Below are 13935 nucleotides of genomic sequence, written 5' to 3' on the forward strand. Positions count from 1 at the left end.
TACTTAATCTCATGGCATGACACCAGCAGCACAAATTGGTATAAAATAGTGGAAAAGATAAAAATGAAACAAGGCACCATTCCCAGCCTGTCCCATTGTTGCACAGCTAATGCACACACTGCCCTGTAAATGTTGTCCAGCGTGCAAATTAATGTATGCCGCAATAGCAGGAGACCCGCAGTGCTGCTTGTGGGTTATTGGTCATATTGATGGCGTGTTGGATCATTGAAGTCTGTTAAGGGTCACCGAATGTGAGTGTCTTTCTGCGTCAGGTTTTCATATTGAACATCACAAACACTTCATGATATGTATCAGTGAGGTGCAATCTACATAATAGGTGGATTCGTGATGATAATGAATAGTGTCCCTCCAATCAACATTGGTCAATAATCTATCATTTTCTAAACAACAACAAAAAAATGTGCAATCGTTTTGGCCCTAACTGACACAAAATCCTTAAAAACCGTGCCTTGACCATTTTCCTAATCTTGATGGAATGCCGTTAATTCCCTGCCATGTGGTTTAGGGAGGGGCCTTTACTCGTATATATCTCTACTGTTCACTAGTCGACCTTGCAATTTGCTCTAAATCTTTGCACAACGAACCAGGAAGAATGCAACTTGGCTGAAGAAGGCCAGAAGGGGGCTGTTTCATTAATTGCTGTAGCATCCAGGGAGAGAAGATCGTACAATTATGTCAGAGCGTTATTCACGGAGAAACGAGCCCGTATGGGAATTGCCTCTGCTGAGACCCTTAAAGATTTTATTTAAAGTACTAATGAAACTCTTCGGCATGTTGTGCACTGCCATTGGGGCCATCACCTATCACCGTCGGCTGCCCATCGCGACAGATGTCAAGGAGGACGATGGGGACGCCAACGACAATAAAATGGCAGTGTAACGGCGGGAGTAGGAGACGGTGTACCCTACACGGAGCGCACGTGTGCCAACGGATTTGAGAGATTTCCTTCATTCAAAAGCGACCGATGTTCAATTCTCCTGGGAAAATAACCTTGAGTGAAATTAACATATGCATGGACATCATTGTGGAAGAATGGCACTTTGTCATTTTCAGCTTTGTATTGTTAGTGAAAGAACCACAGCGCTCTCAAATCCCAATACTGAGAAGAATCTATATATTGAACTACTGGTGATGACTTTGAAGATATTTGAAATTAATTCCAAAGTCACTTGAGAAGATAATATAGAATCAGCCTTCATGGGCGGTTTGGCATGGAAGTTGTAATAATATTATCGTGGTGTACGTGTGCTCAGGTGCCATTTGTTTTATGCTGCAGGTTAACATGAAGTTGAAGGATTCTGTTGAAAAGGAGCAGAAGCAGCAGAGCGTTGCAGAGGGAGCTTGCCAACAGAAGGTGAGCCGAGTCAAATCTCTTGCACACACTGAATACTGTAAAATTGTAACAAAAATGTCTGCAGCCTTGCTAAGGGGGACCAGGTTTAAATGTGCTTCCCTGCGTACTCTTCTTTCGGGTGATGGTTCTCGCTGTACTGATTCCATGTTCAACCTTCTGAAAACAATGTTAAGACCTCACCGCCGTTGGACACGTCAAACACGTAAGGGGGAAAAGAGTAAATGGGCACGCATAAAAAGTTGGTTCAATAGTAACATCGGATTTTACTTGAGCCACTCTTGCGCAGAGCCTGCCATCTTATACAGAGTGCACGCGGCTTCGAAACGAGCGATGTTCAAAATTGCATCTTGTGAAGGTGCAATTTCAAGGACTGAAATGGGCTGACTTAAATCTGTATTGGCCAGTGCTGCATTGATTCCCAGGGACATGTTAGCATTTATAACTTGTACAGGGGAAAACAAAGGACATTCTGCAAAGTTTGAGCATGTGAAGGGGTTAAACGTACTGTAAAGATTAAGCCAGCCAGGCACTAATGGCAGCCGCCAAGGTCATTTCCCAGCAGGCATTGACAGAGGAAATGTATTGCATTGTTTGACGACTTCACTGTATTGGCATGTTCAGCTTTCTGTAAGAAATACAATCAAATATCCTGTACTGTTTAGTAATATGAGGAATAATATGGCCAACTGAAATTGATTGTGGTCACTTGACATTTCATGTTATTCATCTAACAAAAACCAGCATATGTATTATTGGATGATTTATACTTGTTTTATGTTATCAGAATTTCAATAAATACGTTGAAATTCTACATTGCTCTTGTCTTGGCGTTGTGCTCGGGGTAGTTTGGCAGTCTGCAAAGTCAAGCTTGGCCAACACAATTTCAATCATCCAAGAGTCACACTAATTCAGCAGGAGACAGGCTTTTTAACACTGCAGGTCTAATTACATTGTCATTGATCAGAAGCTATTCAAAAGCACATGAGAAATTGACCGTGACCAGATTCCCATCAAATTAGTGTAATCAAGGCTACTTTACCTTCCCTTTGCTTTTCAACTCTTTTCCTGCACAGTCTCCGGCCAAGTGGTACTGGAAGCTGGTTCCTGTAAGTTTTACCCAAAACATCAATGTTTGCTTTTTTTTCCTGTTCCAACTCCACGTGAAGAAGAAACACTTCTTACCACCCATTTTGTGTTCACGATCGTTGTCACCACTGGACGCATTTGTTTGCATTCACACGTGCTTTTTGTCCTCTTTGTTTCATACTCTAGTGCTTTTCTTTTGCTCTGTGTTTATTTTCCTTGTGGTGAAGCCCACCTCTCTTTCCTCTCCATTGTCAACTCCCCTTCAGCCTGACTTGATGCTTGCCGTTTCGTTGTGTATGAAAGAACCAGAGGAAAATGCAAGAGTGGTACGGTACTGTTTATTATTAAGCTAGTTTGAAGTTTAATAAAATATGTTAGTGCTGCATAAAAATATATATTAAGATTTGTAGCACAACAATTACCTTGTGGCTTTATTTTATGATTTTTGGGTGCAGTCAACTGGAATACATTCTTTTCTGATTTAAGACACACAGTTGTGTGTTAATGCATTACATTTGACACTGTGTGTTTTGCGTGCTTTATAATACATTTTTAATGGTAACAACAGTGATAGTTTTATATCTGTGATCTACACTGTACTGCGATGAAACTGTCGGTATGAAATTTAAAATGCAATTTTCATTTAATTTTCATTCAATCTTTTTAATTTTGTTATTTGATTTCAAAGCATATAGGACGCAACAGCATAAAAGCAATGTTTTTTTGACAATCCGCATCCAGTTGTGTTCCTGTATCGAAATGAAAATTGCTTATGCGCGTGTTTGTATACATGTGCATGTGTTTTCTTTTTATTCTCCAGGTGCGATATCGAAAGGATCCGTCCGTGTCGAGGCAGTTACCAGTCATCCCAGTGCTGCGCAGCCTGTCTGAGATATCTGATGGAAGAGCCCTCCTCAGTCTAATCCACTACTACTGCCCGGAACTGCTTAGGCTAGAAGGTACCACATATTTTCCACGTGGGGTTGGGTTCGGTGGAGAGGATTGGAATTCCGAAAAACTCTCGCCCCCCCTAACTCGACCATCTTTCTTCACCCCCTTAACTGCCTCGATACCCTGCTTCCCAGCAGTGATCCAAACATTTCCTGGCAGACGACTTGACAATATGGTTCTGCTGCACAGTAAGAGCAGTGTGACAATTAATAATTTAACCGGAGGCAAGCTACATATGCCGCCGACTGTGGCCATTGCACGGAGCTCCACCTCACCTCCCTCACTTCACACCCCACAGACCCCCCCCTCCCCCATTTTATAAATTCCTTGATCGGCCCAAGTTCCGTTACTGTGCTGTTTTTACTCGCCCACACCCATAATTTTCCGTCTGCTCTTGTGCAAAGGAAAGACTTAAAACCGCTGAGGCTGTAGCTGTCTTGCGTCCCATTGTGATGGCTCTTTTGAAGTGCCATTTTACTGCTGCTGCTGCTGCTGCTCCTGTTATTGTTAGTGGGGTGGAGACGAGTGCAGATAGCATTTTATAATTTTATAATAACTATTATTAGTAACCGAAACCAGCTGGGGTGACTGGCAAACGTAATTTTCCATGTAACAAATAAACATTGAGTTTAAATGGCGGAAGAAGTTCGGAAGAGATATAACAGATAGTGACACCAAAGAGGTGAGAATAACGAATACAGCAGACTGACACGGTTCATTTAAATTTTTTATAACCTTTCAATTTGTGCTCCTGTTAATGTCATTCTTTTACCAGAATATTCTTTAAATCCTAGAAAAGAGGGAAAACGCCTCACAATACATATCATCTTGGCATTTTATGACGTTAAAAGGCAGATTACTTTGAGTGCAGGATTGTGAGAATAGTGTGAAATATGAATGCCGAGTCTTGTTTTACGTTGCCTAACAACGAGTTCCCTACTAATTCCAATAAAATGTTTCGATAAACAACTCTGATGTACAGTAACAGCAACATGGGGGGCTTACTCTCTCAGCTTGTATTCTATGTTATTGTTTGATAAAATTATTGACTTTTTATCATACTATTTTGTTTCTTGTAAGCATGTTGCCCAATCCATTTTAAAAAGTTAAAGCCGAGTGTCTTTTATCGAGATTTGGTTGCTTATTTACGACGGTCCAGTCTCCAGGCCTTGTGCGAGTTCAACTCGCCATGTCCTCCAATCGGCTAACTTGGTGGGCAAATTGAAGACGAGTACAGTGTAAATGCTGGCGTGTGTTTGCTTTGGTTGCATAATCACGGGTGCCCTCATTATTGTTGCAGACGTGTGCCTGAAGGAGAGACTCAGCCCCACGGAGAGAATGTACAACATTCGACTTCTGATGGACGTTTCTCAGCAACACTTTGAGGGCTGCCTGCTGCTCACGCCCTCCGACCTGCTACGTTGTCCACCTGCTCTCAAGGTAGCCCTGCGTGGCGTAGGCACTAAATATTGCTGCTCACGAAATGTTATTTTATGGAGGCCGCCCGTGTCCATGGAAATTTCGGCAGGGGTCGTCCATCACGAGCTATCGTAGACCATTTGGTGCTGGTGTTTCCATGTCATTCCTTTCCGTTCTAGTGTCTTGTCCGCTGAATCGGTCCACAGTTTTCGGTCAACCTTAGCTTCTGTTATCATCCACTTTCGTTGCAATTAATCTTGCCGGATTCCTAACGAGTGGCCATTAATCTGACATGACTAATATAATTAACGAACAGAAATAAAATACTTTAAATATATATAAAGATGTCAATAACCTTTGGACATTTACTCTTCGATTTGTTTACGAACCCAATTTTTGCCATGTTTAATGTTGGCAATATACAATTAAACAATAATGTGACAGTCCTAAAACAAAGAACTATTTATTTCTGTTTGGTTTTATGCATTATCCCATGCTACATTTATTTTGCATGCCCAACTGTAAAAGTTTGCTGTGGAGCACAATAAAGTCCGTGTTTAATAAAGTTATTTCAGTTAAGTTGACTTTTGTTTTTTTTATTTTTATCAGGCAGCGAGAGCAGATGCTTCCTCAATCGTTCATTTATGTTGTGCTGTTATGGGTTAAAAAGGATTAAATATAAACCTTTTTAGATCCATATTTAGCTGCTGCCACAAATTGGTTTTACAGTCTGGTTGTCGTAGCGGTTTATTATATAAGCAAGTTGTGCTGACCTTTGTAGCTCTGCGCGTAAAACTGGTCAAAAGAAGGCCTTTATCTAGAGCTTATCACAACATTTAACTACAGGTAAAGTCACGTAGGTAAAAAATTAAAATTAATAAAAGTAAAATAAAATAAAAATCACGACTTTCGGAGGCAACACAAGCTTCCGTCTTCAGGTGGAACCGTCACAGCACGAATATGAATCCTTGCAGTCACGAAAGCTTCAAATCCTAGAATTTAACTACATGTTTCCCTCGTTTTATACGGGTTCGGTTTGTGCTGTTTGGCTAATATGCGGCTTGCCTATTTCTACCCAAATTCCGCTCTATGCTGATTGAATTCACCCGTATGGGGATATGTGGCCTGACGTGGGACAACTTGGGGTGTGTGCACTGCGGACGCTGCTTGGCAGGCAGTTGTCTCACCCGCTTTCGCTTTGCGCGCCCTTTTGTTGGAACGCTTCACGTAAAGCGAGGGAAACTTGTAGGATTGATCAGTTCTCATACTTTGTCTACTTTTATGAACGAGTTTTTTTTTCAAAGATGTAATTTTTGTTGTACTTAGTATGTAGTTTTTTCATGCTGACAACGGGGTTAGCAGTGAATACCCGATTCCGCACGGTTGGCTACATACTGTGTGAAAGAAGTTCAACATACATACATACATACACAAAAATGTAATAAAAACACATACCTTCATAATTTCATTCAAGCTGCGAAATATGTTTTTTTCACCAAAATATATGTTCCTTTTGATTTTTCAGACAAACATTATGGCTTTTGTGGCCGAGTTGTTCTGGTGCTTCGAGGTGGTGAGACCAGAGTTTGTGTGTCCAAGAGAACCCCTCGAGCATTCCACTGACGGTGAGAGATTCACGTTTTGCGGATTGCTTACATTCTGATATCAATCAATATGCTAACGTAAAGTGTTTGTTTAAATGTCCCCTTTGTGACATTAACCTGAGCTTGATTATTGAAAATGCTAGGTGGTATTTATATGCTACAGAGCCCTGTGTAAATCCATTTCTGGATGCTGTGTGGGTCATGGGGTTATTTATACATGCTTCACCACACAGCCGATAACACCCTGCAGTGCTCGATTGTCGCCGATCAAAGCACGCTTAAGTCTCAACACTGCTAATTATCAGAGATTTGACAAGATCGGACATTCTGGGTGATTTGGTCATAGGCTCACATGCTGCAACTATTACCGAAATAGCATTTTGTCGGAACTTATTTCTGTGGTTCATTCATTACTTAGTAGGAGTGTAATTGTACGTGTCTCCGTTTCAGCACTGCCACATTCCGAGTCTGGATCACTGACCATGTTGGACCAAGCTCCTTTGCTAGCAGATGTCAAACAAAGGTAAGACTTGCACAAGTCAATGTTGGTGCTTTAACCAGCACTTGCTTGCGTTTGGGTGATTATTGTAATCTCTAGCAATGAGTCAAATCAAGTCAACCGATTGTTTTATCTACTATAAAATTATTGTGAAACAAAGCTTGACGATCAATAAGTTACGCAGACTATGTGGCTGGCGATGCTGCATTGGCAGTGGGGTGCACAAGCACAGCAAAACAGAGCTCAACATGTTCGTCAATAACACCGATATGTGCTATAGAATCTGAATATTTATTTATCCTGGATGAATCCGATGAGCTATAAAGCTCTTTTTCACAGATGTCCAGTAGGGGCAGTTTAGAACGTTACAACAACAAACAAGACAAAAACACAATAGGAGTGCAAAGGAAAGGGAAGGTAAACAAATCGCTTATCTTACCAGGTAAAGCCCACTGAGCTATGAACTTCTTTTTAAATCCTTTATATTAAGTTCGCTTGCGTGCGTGCTTGCTTGCTTGCTTACGACCGTGCAAATCTTTCGTCGTCGTTTTTTAACCCACTTCCCGTGATCCAATCGAGCTGACATTTTGCACACAGACTCGTTGTGCGAGACAATTAATGTTCGTGAAAAAAAAATTCAAAAATTTTACACTTTTTAGGCAACAAAAATTTATTTAACATTTATTCAAATAGAACTCATTCATGGCTTTGGCTGAACATCACAGTGTAGGAGCCCAGAGCGTAACCCCTCCACAGGCCGTGGCGGAGTAGCGCAGTTGGTAGCGCCCTCGCTTCCCATGCCAAAGGTCGCGGGATCGATTCCCGCGTCCTCCACAGGAGAATATATTTTTAAATCTTTTATATTAAGTTCGCTTGCTTGCTTAGGACCGTGCAAATCTTTCGCTCGTTTTTTAACCCACTTCCCGTGATCCAATCGAGCAAAAACAGAAATGAATAATAACATAAAACCGATGCCACGCATATAAAGGATTTATAGTGAAAAACTTTGTTTTTACGGGTTAAGTTTTGAATCCTTTATATTAAGTTTGCTTGCTTGCTTGCTTACGACCGTGCAAACCTTTCGGTCGTTTTTTAACCCACTTCCCGTGATCCAATCGAGCTGACATTTTGCACACAGACTCGTTGTGCGAGACAATTAATGTTCGTGAAAAATTTTTTCAAAAATTTTACACTGTTTAGGGAAAACTAATTAAATATTTAATTACCAATTGTTTAATACTGCAGACAATCATCTGACCCATAGGTGGCAGCCATCTCAAGCCAGAGGACGAGAGGACTCTAGCCGCCACGCATATAAAGGATTTAGAGTGAAAAACTTTGTTTTTACGGGTTATTTTTTCAGAATGTGACCTGGCCACAAATGATAGCTCAACAAAGTGGCTTATCATGTGGAAATATATAGCGGCAAAATCATCTATAAAGAATGGCTATTGCCCGAGAAGTTGCCTATGATATATTTGTTGCTTTTAAGGCAGTGTTATTGACGAATATGATGGGGGTGGGGGGGGATTTTATCAATAAGTTAGCTGTATAGGGTTTGCATGACAATGTAAATCTGAGTAAATTCAGCTTGGCCTTTTGACAAAAGTGTTAATTGTGCACGTCGTATTAGTGATGTTCCAAACAGGATTTTATGGATCAGGGATTCTCATGCCTTGCTGTGTACTCGTTAAATGGTTTTGACAAAGTCTAAGTGTACTGCTTATATGACATCTATCCACATTAGTGTAATTACCGTCAGTTATTTAGGGCACACATATTTCATTGCACGTCTCAGGTTGCCTTGGCAGTTAATATCTTGTCGTTTAAGAGAGCGGGTCCTTTGTTGCGCGCTCATATTTAATATTACCTTTGAATAACACGATTTGTTCATTTCAACAGGCCCATGTCGCAGTCCGTCTCCTTTGAAATCAAGTTCGATGACCGAGTGAGTGATGACTCTAAGCCCATGCCAAAATCTCGCAGCAAGGACAGCTTGGCAAAAAGACCAAGCAGGGGGCTTGGAAAGGCATCCCCGGACTTGATGTCAGGAGAAGATGACGGAGGAAGGGAGGCATCCCATGATAACTTGGCGAACGGCATGCTGGGGGCAGAGGGCGAACAGTCGGAAGACGACGGCAAGATGAAGGAGCACGGTTTCTCCGTGCCGTTCAGAAGGAAAGCAAGCAGCCAGCTCCCAGATAAATCTGTCACATTTGCCCCAGTCACGAGTGCTGACGTGCGGAACATGTCGCCTGCGGAGGACGGCTTCGATGTCCAGTCACTGCCAGTGTTGAGGAGGGTGAATTCCCCAGCCAAGGCAGCAGCAGCCCACCCCCAGGGCAAGGCAGGTGGTGGATTTTACCTTCACTCAACGGACGCCTGGAGTCAACCTGATGCGAACAGGGCAAGCTTTGTGTTAAACAGTCACTATGACACGCCCGAGAAAGCCCTGGCGGCTGGCCTGCCGGTTGTTGAGCCAGTGAATGGCGAAAAAGGCAACATTGTGGAGGTTGATTCCGACGTGGATGATTCTGGGAAACCTCAGTCGAGCGACAACACAGATGCGAAAGGAGCACAGAGTGAATTTTTGAGCTCTCCAGTCCCCAGCCCAAGCCCAAGCCCCTGTCCCAGCGTTGAGAGCAACACGTCTTCCAGTTCGGGCGTCAAAATGACAAGCTTTGCCGAGAGGAAGTTTCGGAAGTTTAACAGCGCGGAGACCAAGTCGAGCGTGAGTAGTTCACTGAGGTCAACCCCGGACAGCTCGGAGAACGGATATCCTCACACCATCGCCACCAGACAGAGCCGGGGTCACAGAGACCAAGCTTTGTCCAAAGAATCCGAGCAAGACCAGCAGCCGGGGTCCCCTCCCAATCACCCATTGGCATCGGAGGTTGTTCGGCTGCAGATGAAACTGGAGGAGAAGCGACGGGCCATCGAGGCGCAGCGCCGGCAGGTGGAGGCTCTGTGCGCCAAGCAGAGGCAGAAGTTTGGGAAGGAGGCGTTCATGCATGTTATTAAAGGAGGCAAGAAGGACCGTCTAGACCCCCAAGGCATCGGAGGGGATTCGTCGGAGAGCGGCGGCGAGCAAATGCTGCCCGCCAGAACCCAGTTGGAGGCGCCGGTGGACAGTGGAGCCGAAGACGACACGGTGACAGACATGTCTAGGCAAAGCCGAGAAGTTGTTGAAGCGGAAGCATTTGGAGATAACAGAGAATCGGAAGAGATGATGGGTGCGTGGGCCGCAGAGCCGCGGGATTACGATGAGTCCGGCAGGCGTGGAGATGGTCTCCCAGTTGAGGTGACCGGTGCATTGGAGGAGGATCTGGAAAGGGAAAATGCAGGCGAGGCAGATTCTGGGGAGTACAGCCGCTCTATCTACAAGCTCAACGACACGCTGCGCGGGCTTCAGAGCGAGATGTTGCGAATGGCCCAGCAACAGGAGCACCTGCTGCAGATGAGGGACAGCCAGCAAGCCATGGCCGAGGCTGAGGCGAGGCTTCCGCAGAAAAATTACGACACCTATTCTTTGTCGCCCGCATCTTCAGGATCCCCGGCAAATCGCACGCCGACTCGCCGCCACCTTTCAAAGTCCCCGGCGCGGATGCAGCTCCGAAGCCCGAGAAACAACTCAACACCGCGACCCAACGAGCTGAGGTTTTCCGTCGTAGGTCCGCCCCAGGAGTCTCCGCAGCCCTCCCTGGCACGAGTGCTCAGCCCGCAGCCGTACGTCGATAACCTCAGGCACCGCCGTCGATACGCGCCCAACGAAGTGCGAATGCAGACCAGCTCGACCATCTGTTTTGGCGACGACGAGACCGAAGTTTCGTCCCCTACCATGTCGAAGGCTGAATCTGACAGTGACAAGGTTACGGTCTCCAGCGGGAAGTCCACCATTGACTCCAGGGATGTGAGCCCGAGCAAAACGGCTTTGAACCTGGCGCCGGGCAGACAGGATGAACGCGATGAAGCGGAGGAAGCTGCGGATTTCGAACTGGCACCTTCGCAGCCGAGACAGCCGTTACCCGTCGTTAAAACCCCTTCGCCCAAGGAAGTGCAGAGCATTGTCGCCATGGAGAATCAATCGTCCATGGAAGGATCGCCGGTCAAACTGAGAGGAAGCAGGGCAAGCTCCAACACCAGCAGCCCGGCCAGAGAGGTCGGGACTCCCGCCCAGAGACCAGTGGGGTTGATTGAAGTGGACCTGTCCGGAATGAACACCCCCGAGGGCCTCCTGTCGGAAGATGATGCAGCGGAGAATGCTGCTGATTATTCCACAGACGGCGAGCAGAAGGCAGCGCTGGGATTCTTCTTTAAGGTATGTGCGCGTGCAGCCTTTTGTCAATCCGCAGCTGGATGAGGGCATCCCCACGCCATACTTGTCGTGGGGGTTATTGAACTTGCTTCAGCACGTTGGTCGGCGTGGGTTCGTGAAAATGAGTAGTGTGATACAACAACTGATTTGTCAAACTGTCCTCTGCTGTTCAACATGATTTCAAAGTATGCCAGTACATTAAGGCAGCTCTCTGACTCTAACCTTGGATCACTGCGTCCTCAGGGAGGTAATATCTGAATGCCAAATTGAAGTATATTGGATTAAATTATTAACTAACAAACTAATTGGGTCGGTGCTCTTATCAAAGTGTTTGGATATTGCTTGGAAAGAGCTCAAATAGACTTTTCCAAACATCATACAGGTGAGACCCTTCTGACAGAGTCTTGAGACTCGGTCAGGATTTCCTAGAAAGAAAAATTTATTATTTTATTTGGAAGTCAGCGGATGGCAGAGATTAAATGGATATCGTTTCATTCTCCTTGAAACTCTCAGGACAGGGACTGTAATTGCTTCTTGTTTCTCCGTCGCAGCCCCCGTCATTTGGAACGCCATCCCTCTTCACATCGTAACGATCGATACTTTTCTTCGTTCAAAAACCATCTAAAGCCACATCTCTTCAGCTCGACATTTAACCGAGTCTCACCGGACCGCGCGATGCGATCTAACACTGAGCTCAGCTCCGCTCCTCAGAATTGCGTCTTCAGTCCGCAACATTGCGCGCGTTATAAATTGTCTTATTATTTATACAGAAGAAGCTGGATATAAACACACCCCTTGGGAGCAAGGCCACGTGTGCTTATATCTACAGTGTGTTTGTATCAGAATTTTCCCGTTGCCTTCTCCCCCCCTCCCCCCACCAGTGTAATGTAAGCGTGTGTTACTTATATCAGAACTGAACTTGTACAGACGGGAAATGTGGGAATGTTCGTGTCATAATTGAATAATTACCACGTTGCTTCAACGACTGCATGATTGCATTTGTAATTGCTCCCCACCCCACGCCGTCCTATTATCGTTGCATATTTAAGATAATACCATTTGTGGGAATAATCTTGAAGAGCTCTCTGGTGCGTGGTTAACCAGCTATGAGCATCGTAATTCAAACTTGTGCGGTAGGAATTGTTTAGCAAATGTGTTCTTCTGTTGTCCCGCAGCAGGTGGGGGATGAGGTCAGTCAAGCCAAAGCAATGTAACTGTGTGTAAAACTTTGAAAGACAGTTGCAAAATCCAACCCTAAATTTGTTTAAATTATAGTAAGATCAACCGCTCAAGAGTCTTTCAAAAGGGGTTTGCGTTTGGATGTGAAGCCAATTCTTGATGAGTGTTTTTTGCATGTGGGAGGCAACTGGAGTACGCCGAAGAAAACCCCACTTGTAAGAGGAGATAATACCTTTGAACTGGAGGAGTTTACAAACCCACTTTCTATACTGCTATTTTTGTAGCCATTTCCCAACCCAGCATGTCTTTGAAATCTCACAAATCTAAGTGATCCATCCTCCAAAAGCGCTGGATTACAGGCATGCACCATCGCATATGGCACAATAAAATGTGCATGTGTTCCAGTGGCGGAAAATGCTCACATCGGCCAATTCCAGACAATGTAAAAGCTCTGGAAAAAAAAGTATTAAATTATGTTTGAAGAATTTCAACAATTTGCCTAACTTTGTTTGGTAAACTGTCTGGGCATGTTTCTCTCGCAGCTTGTATCTTCGCTTGAATTCTGACATTTATGACTCCAAACGGTATTCGGGGGCCCGGTGACACATCGTTTGTCTCCTGGAGAAAACCGTGCCTCAGTGCCCGACGCGTCTGCCTGCGTGCGCGCGTACCCAATTCAGGGAGACCAGGGCCCCACGGAAGAGGAGCGCGAGAGGAAGAAGGCGGCCTTCCTGCAGAAGCAGCAGAAGAAGGCGGAGGAGGCGCGCCTGAAGAAGCTACAGATGGAGGCAGAGGTTGAAAAGAAGCGAGAGGAGGAGAGGTACGGAGAATTCTGCGGGCGCGACGGGGGATGAGAGGGGCTGACACGCTTTCAGATCGTAGCACACCGCGCCACACCACTTTGGCAGCTCCATTTCATCCTTAGTGCATTTTATGGGAATACATTGTGGTGTTGATCAAAGGTCGTCTCGTCATGGATAATGGTTTCTGTGTATCTCACTCCACATGCCAGCCTTTGTCGTGTTATGAAGCAGTGATGCAGTGATGGCTTCTTTCAAGGATTTGTGTTTTTATTGTATGTGGCCATTAATTTATTTTCTGCTGAAAATGTAAGTCTCTTTACAGAAACATGGTTGTGTTTTTCCGACTGATGTTTGTGCCAAGGGAGGTAGTTACATGATTAAGTAGTGAAGTTGGTGTTGCCGAAACTAAAATTAGCCACCCACAAAAAGTTGCCTTTTGGAATGTTTCAACCACACACTGTTGTAACTGCACTGATATTAGGTAGCTTTTTTGAGGCCTCTAAATAAAGTCACTGATGTGAAAAATAGTTTAACAATGCATATATGTCTGTTATTGTGTTTCCGTTTATAAGAAACGTCCACATCTGCTTTGTAATTATGTTTGTGTTTACCCGAGACATCTACGTTGAAGTGTTACCCGAGATGCGCATGTTACAAACGTTATGGGTCATCTGTGCTCGCTAATGAGCCACTTAACTCAGACT

The 13935-nt window shown here is 44.5% G+C and overlaps 1 protein-coding gene across 2 annotated transcripts in view; it reads left to right on the plus strand.

Annotated features, from left to right (window-relative positions):
- CAMSAP2 (calmodulin regulated spectrin associated protein family member 2) overlaps positions 1-13935 on the plus strand; it is a 41601-nt gene that overhangs the window by 17342 nt on the left and 10324 nt on the right. The window contains exons 5-12 of one of the 2 annotated variants that reach the window (XM_061550503.1): positions 1298-1375; positions 2449-2481; positions 3282-3420; positions 4713-4852; positions 6357-6456; positions 6886-6958; positions 8837-11252; positions 13109-13248. In XM_061550503.1, the coding sequence (XP_061406487.1) occupies positions 1298-1375; positions 2449-2481; positions 3282-3420; positions 4713-4852; positions 6357-6456; positions 6886-6958; positions 8837-11252; positions 13109-13248 (3119 nt within the window). The remainder of the gene's footprint in view (positions 1-1297; positions 1376-2448; positions 2482-3281; positions 3421-4712; positions 4853-6356; positions 6457-6885; positions 6959-8836; positions 11253-13108; positions 13249-13935) is intronic. The other variant, XM_061550504.1, reaches the window with a different exon arrangement.

This window comes from Lethenteron reissneri, chromosome 12 (assembly GCF_015708825.2).
Source record: "Lethenteron reissneri isolate LAM-NWPU_2019-01 chromosome 12, ASM1570882v1, whole genome shotgun sequence".
In the NCBI taxonomy this organism is placed as follows: domain Eukaryota; kingdom Metazoa; phylum Chordata; class Hyperoartia; order Petromyzontiformes; family Petromyzontidae; genus Lethenteron; species Lethenteron reissneri.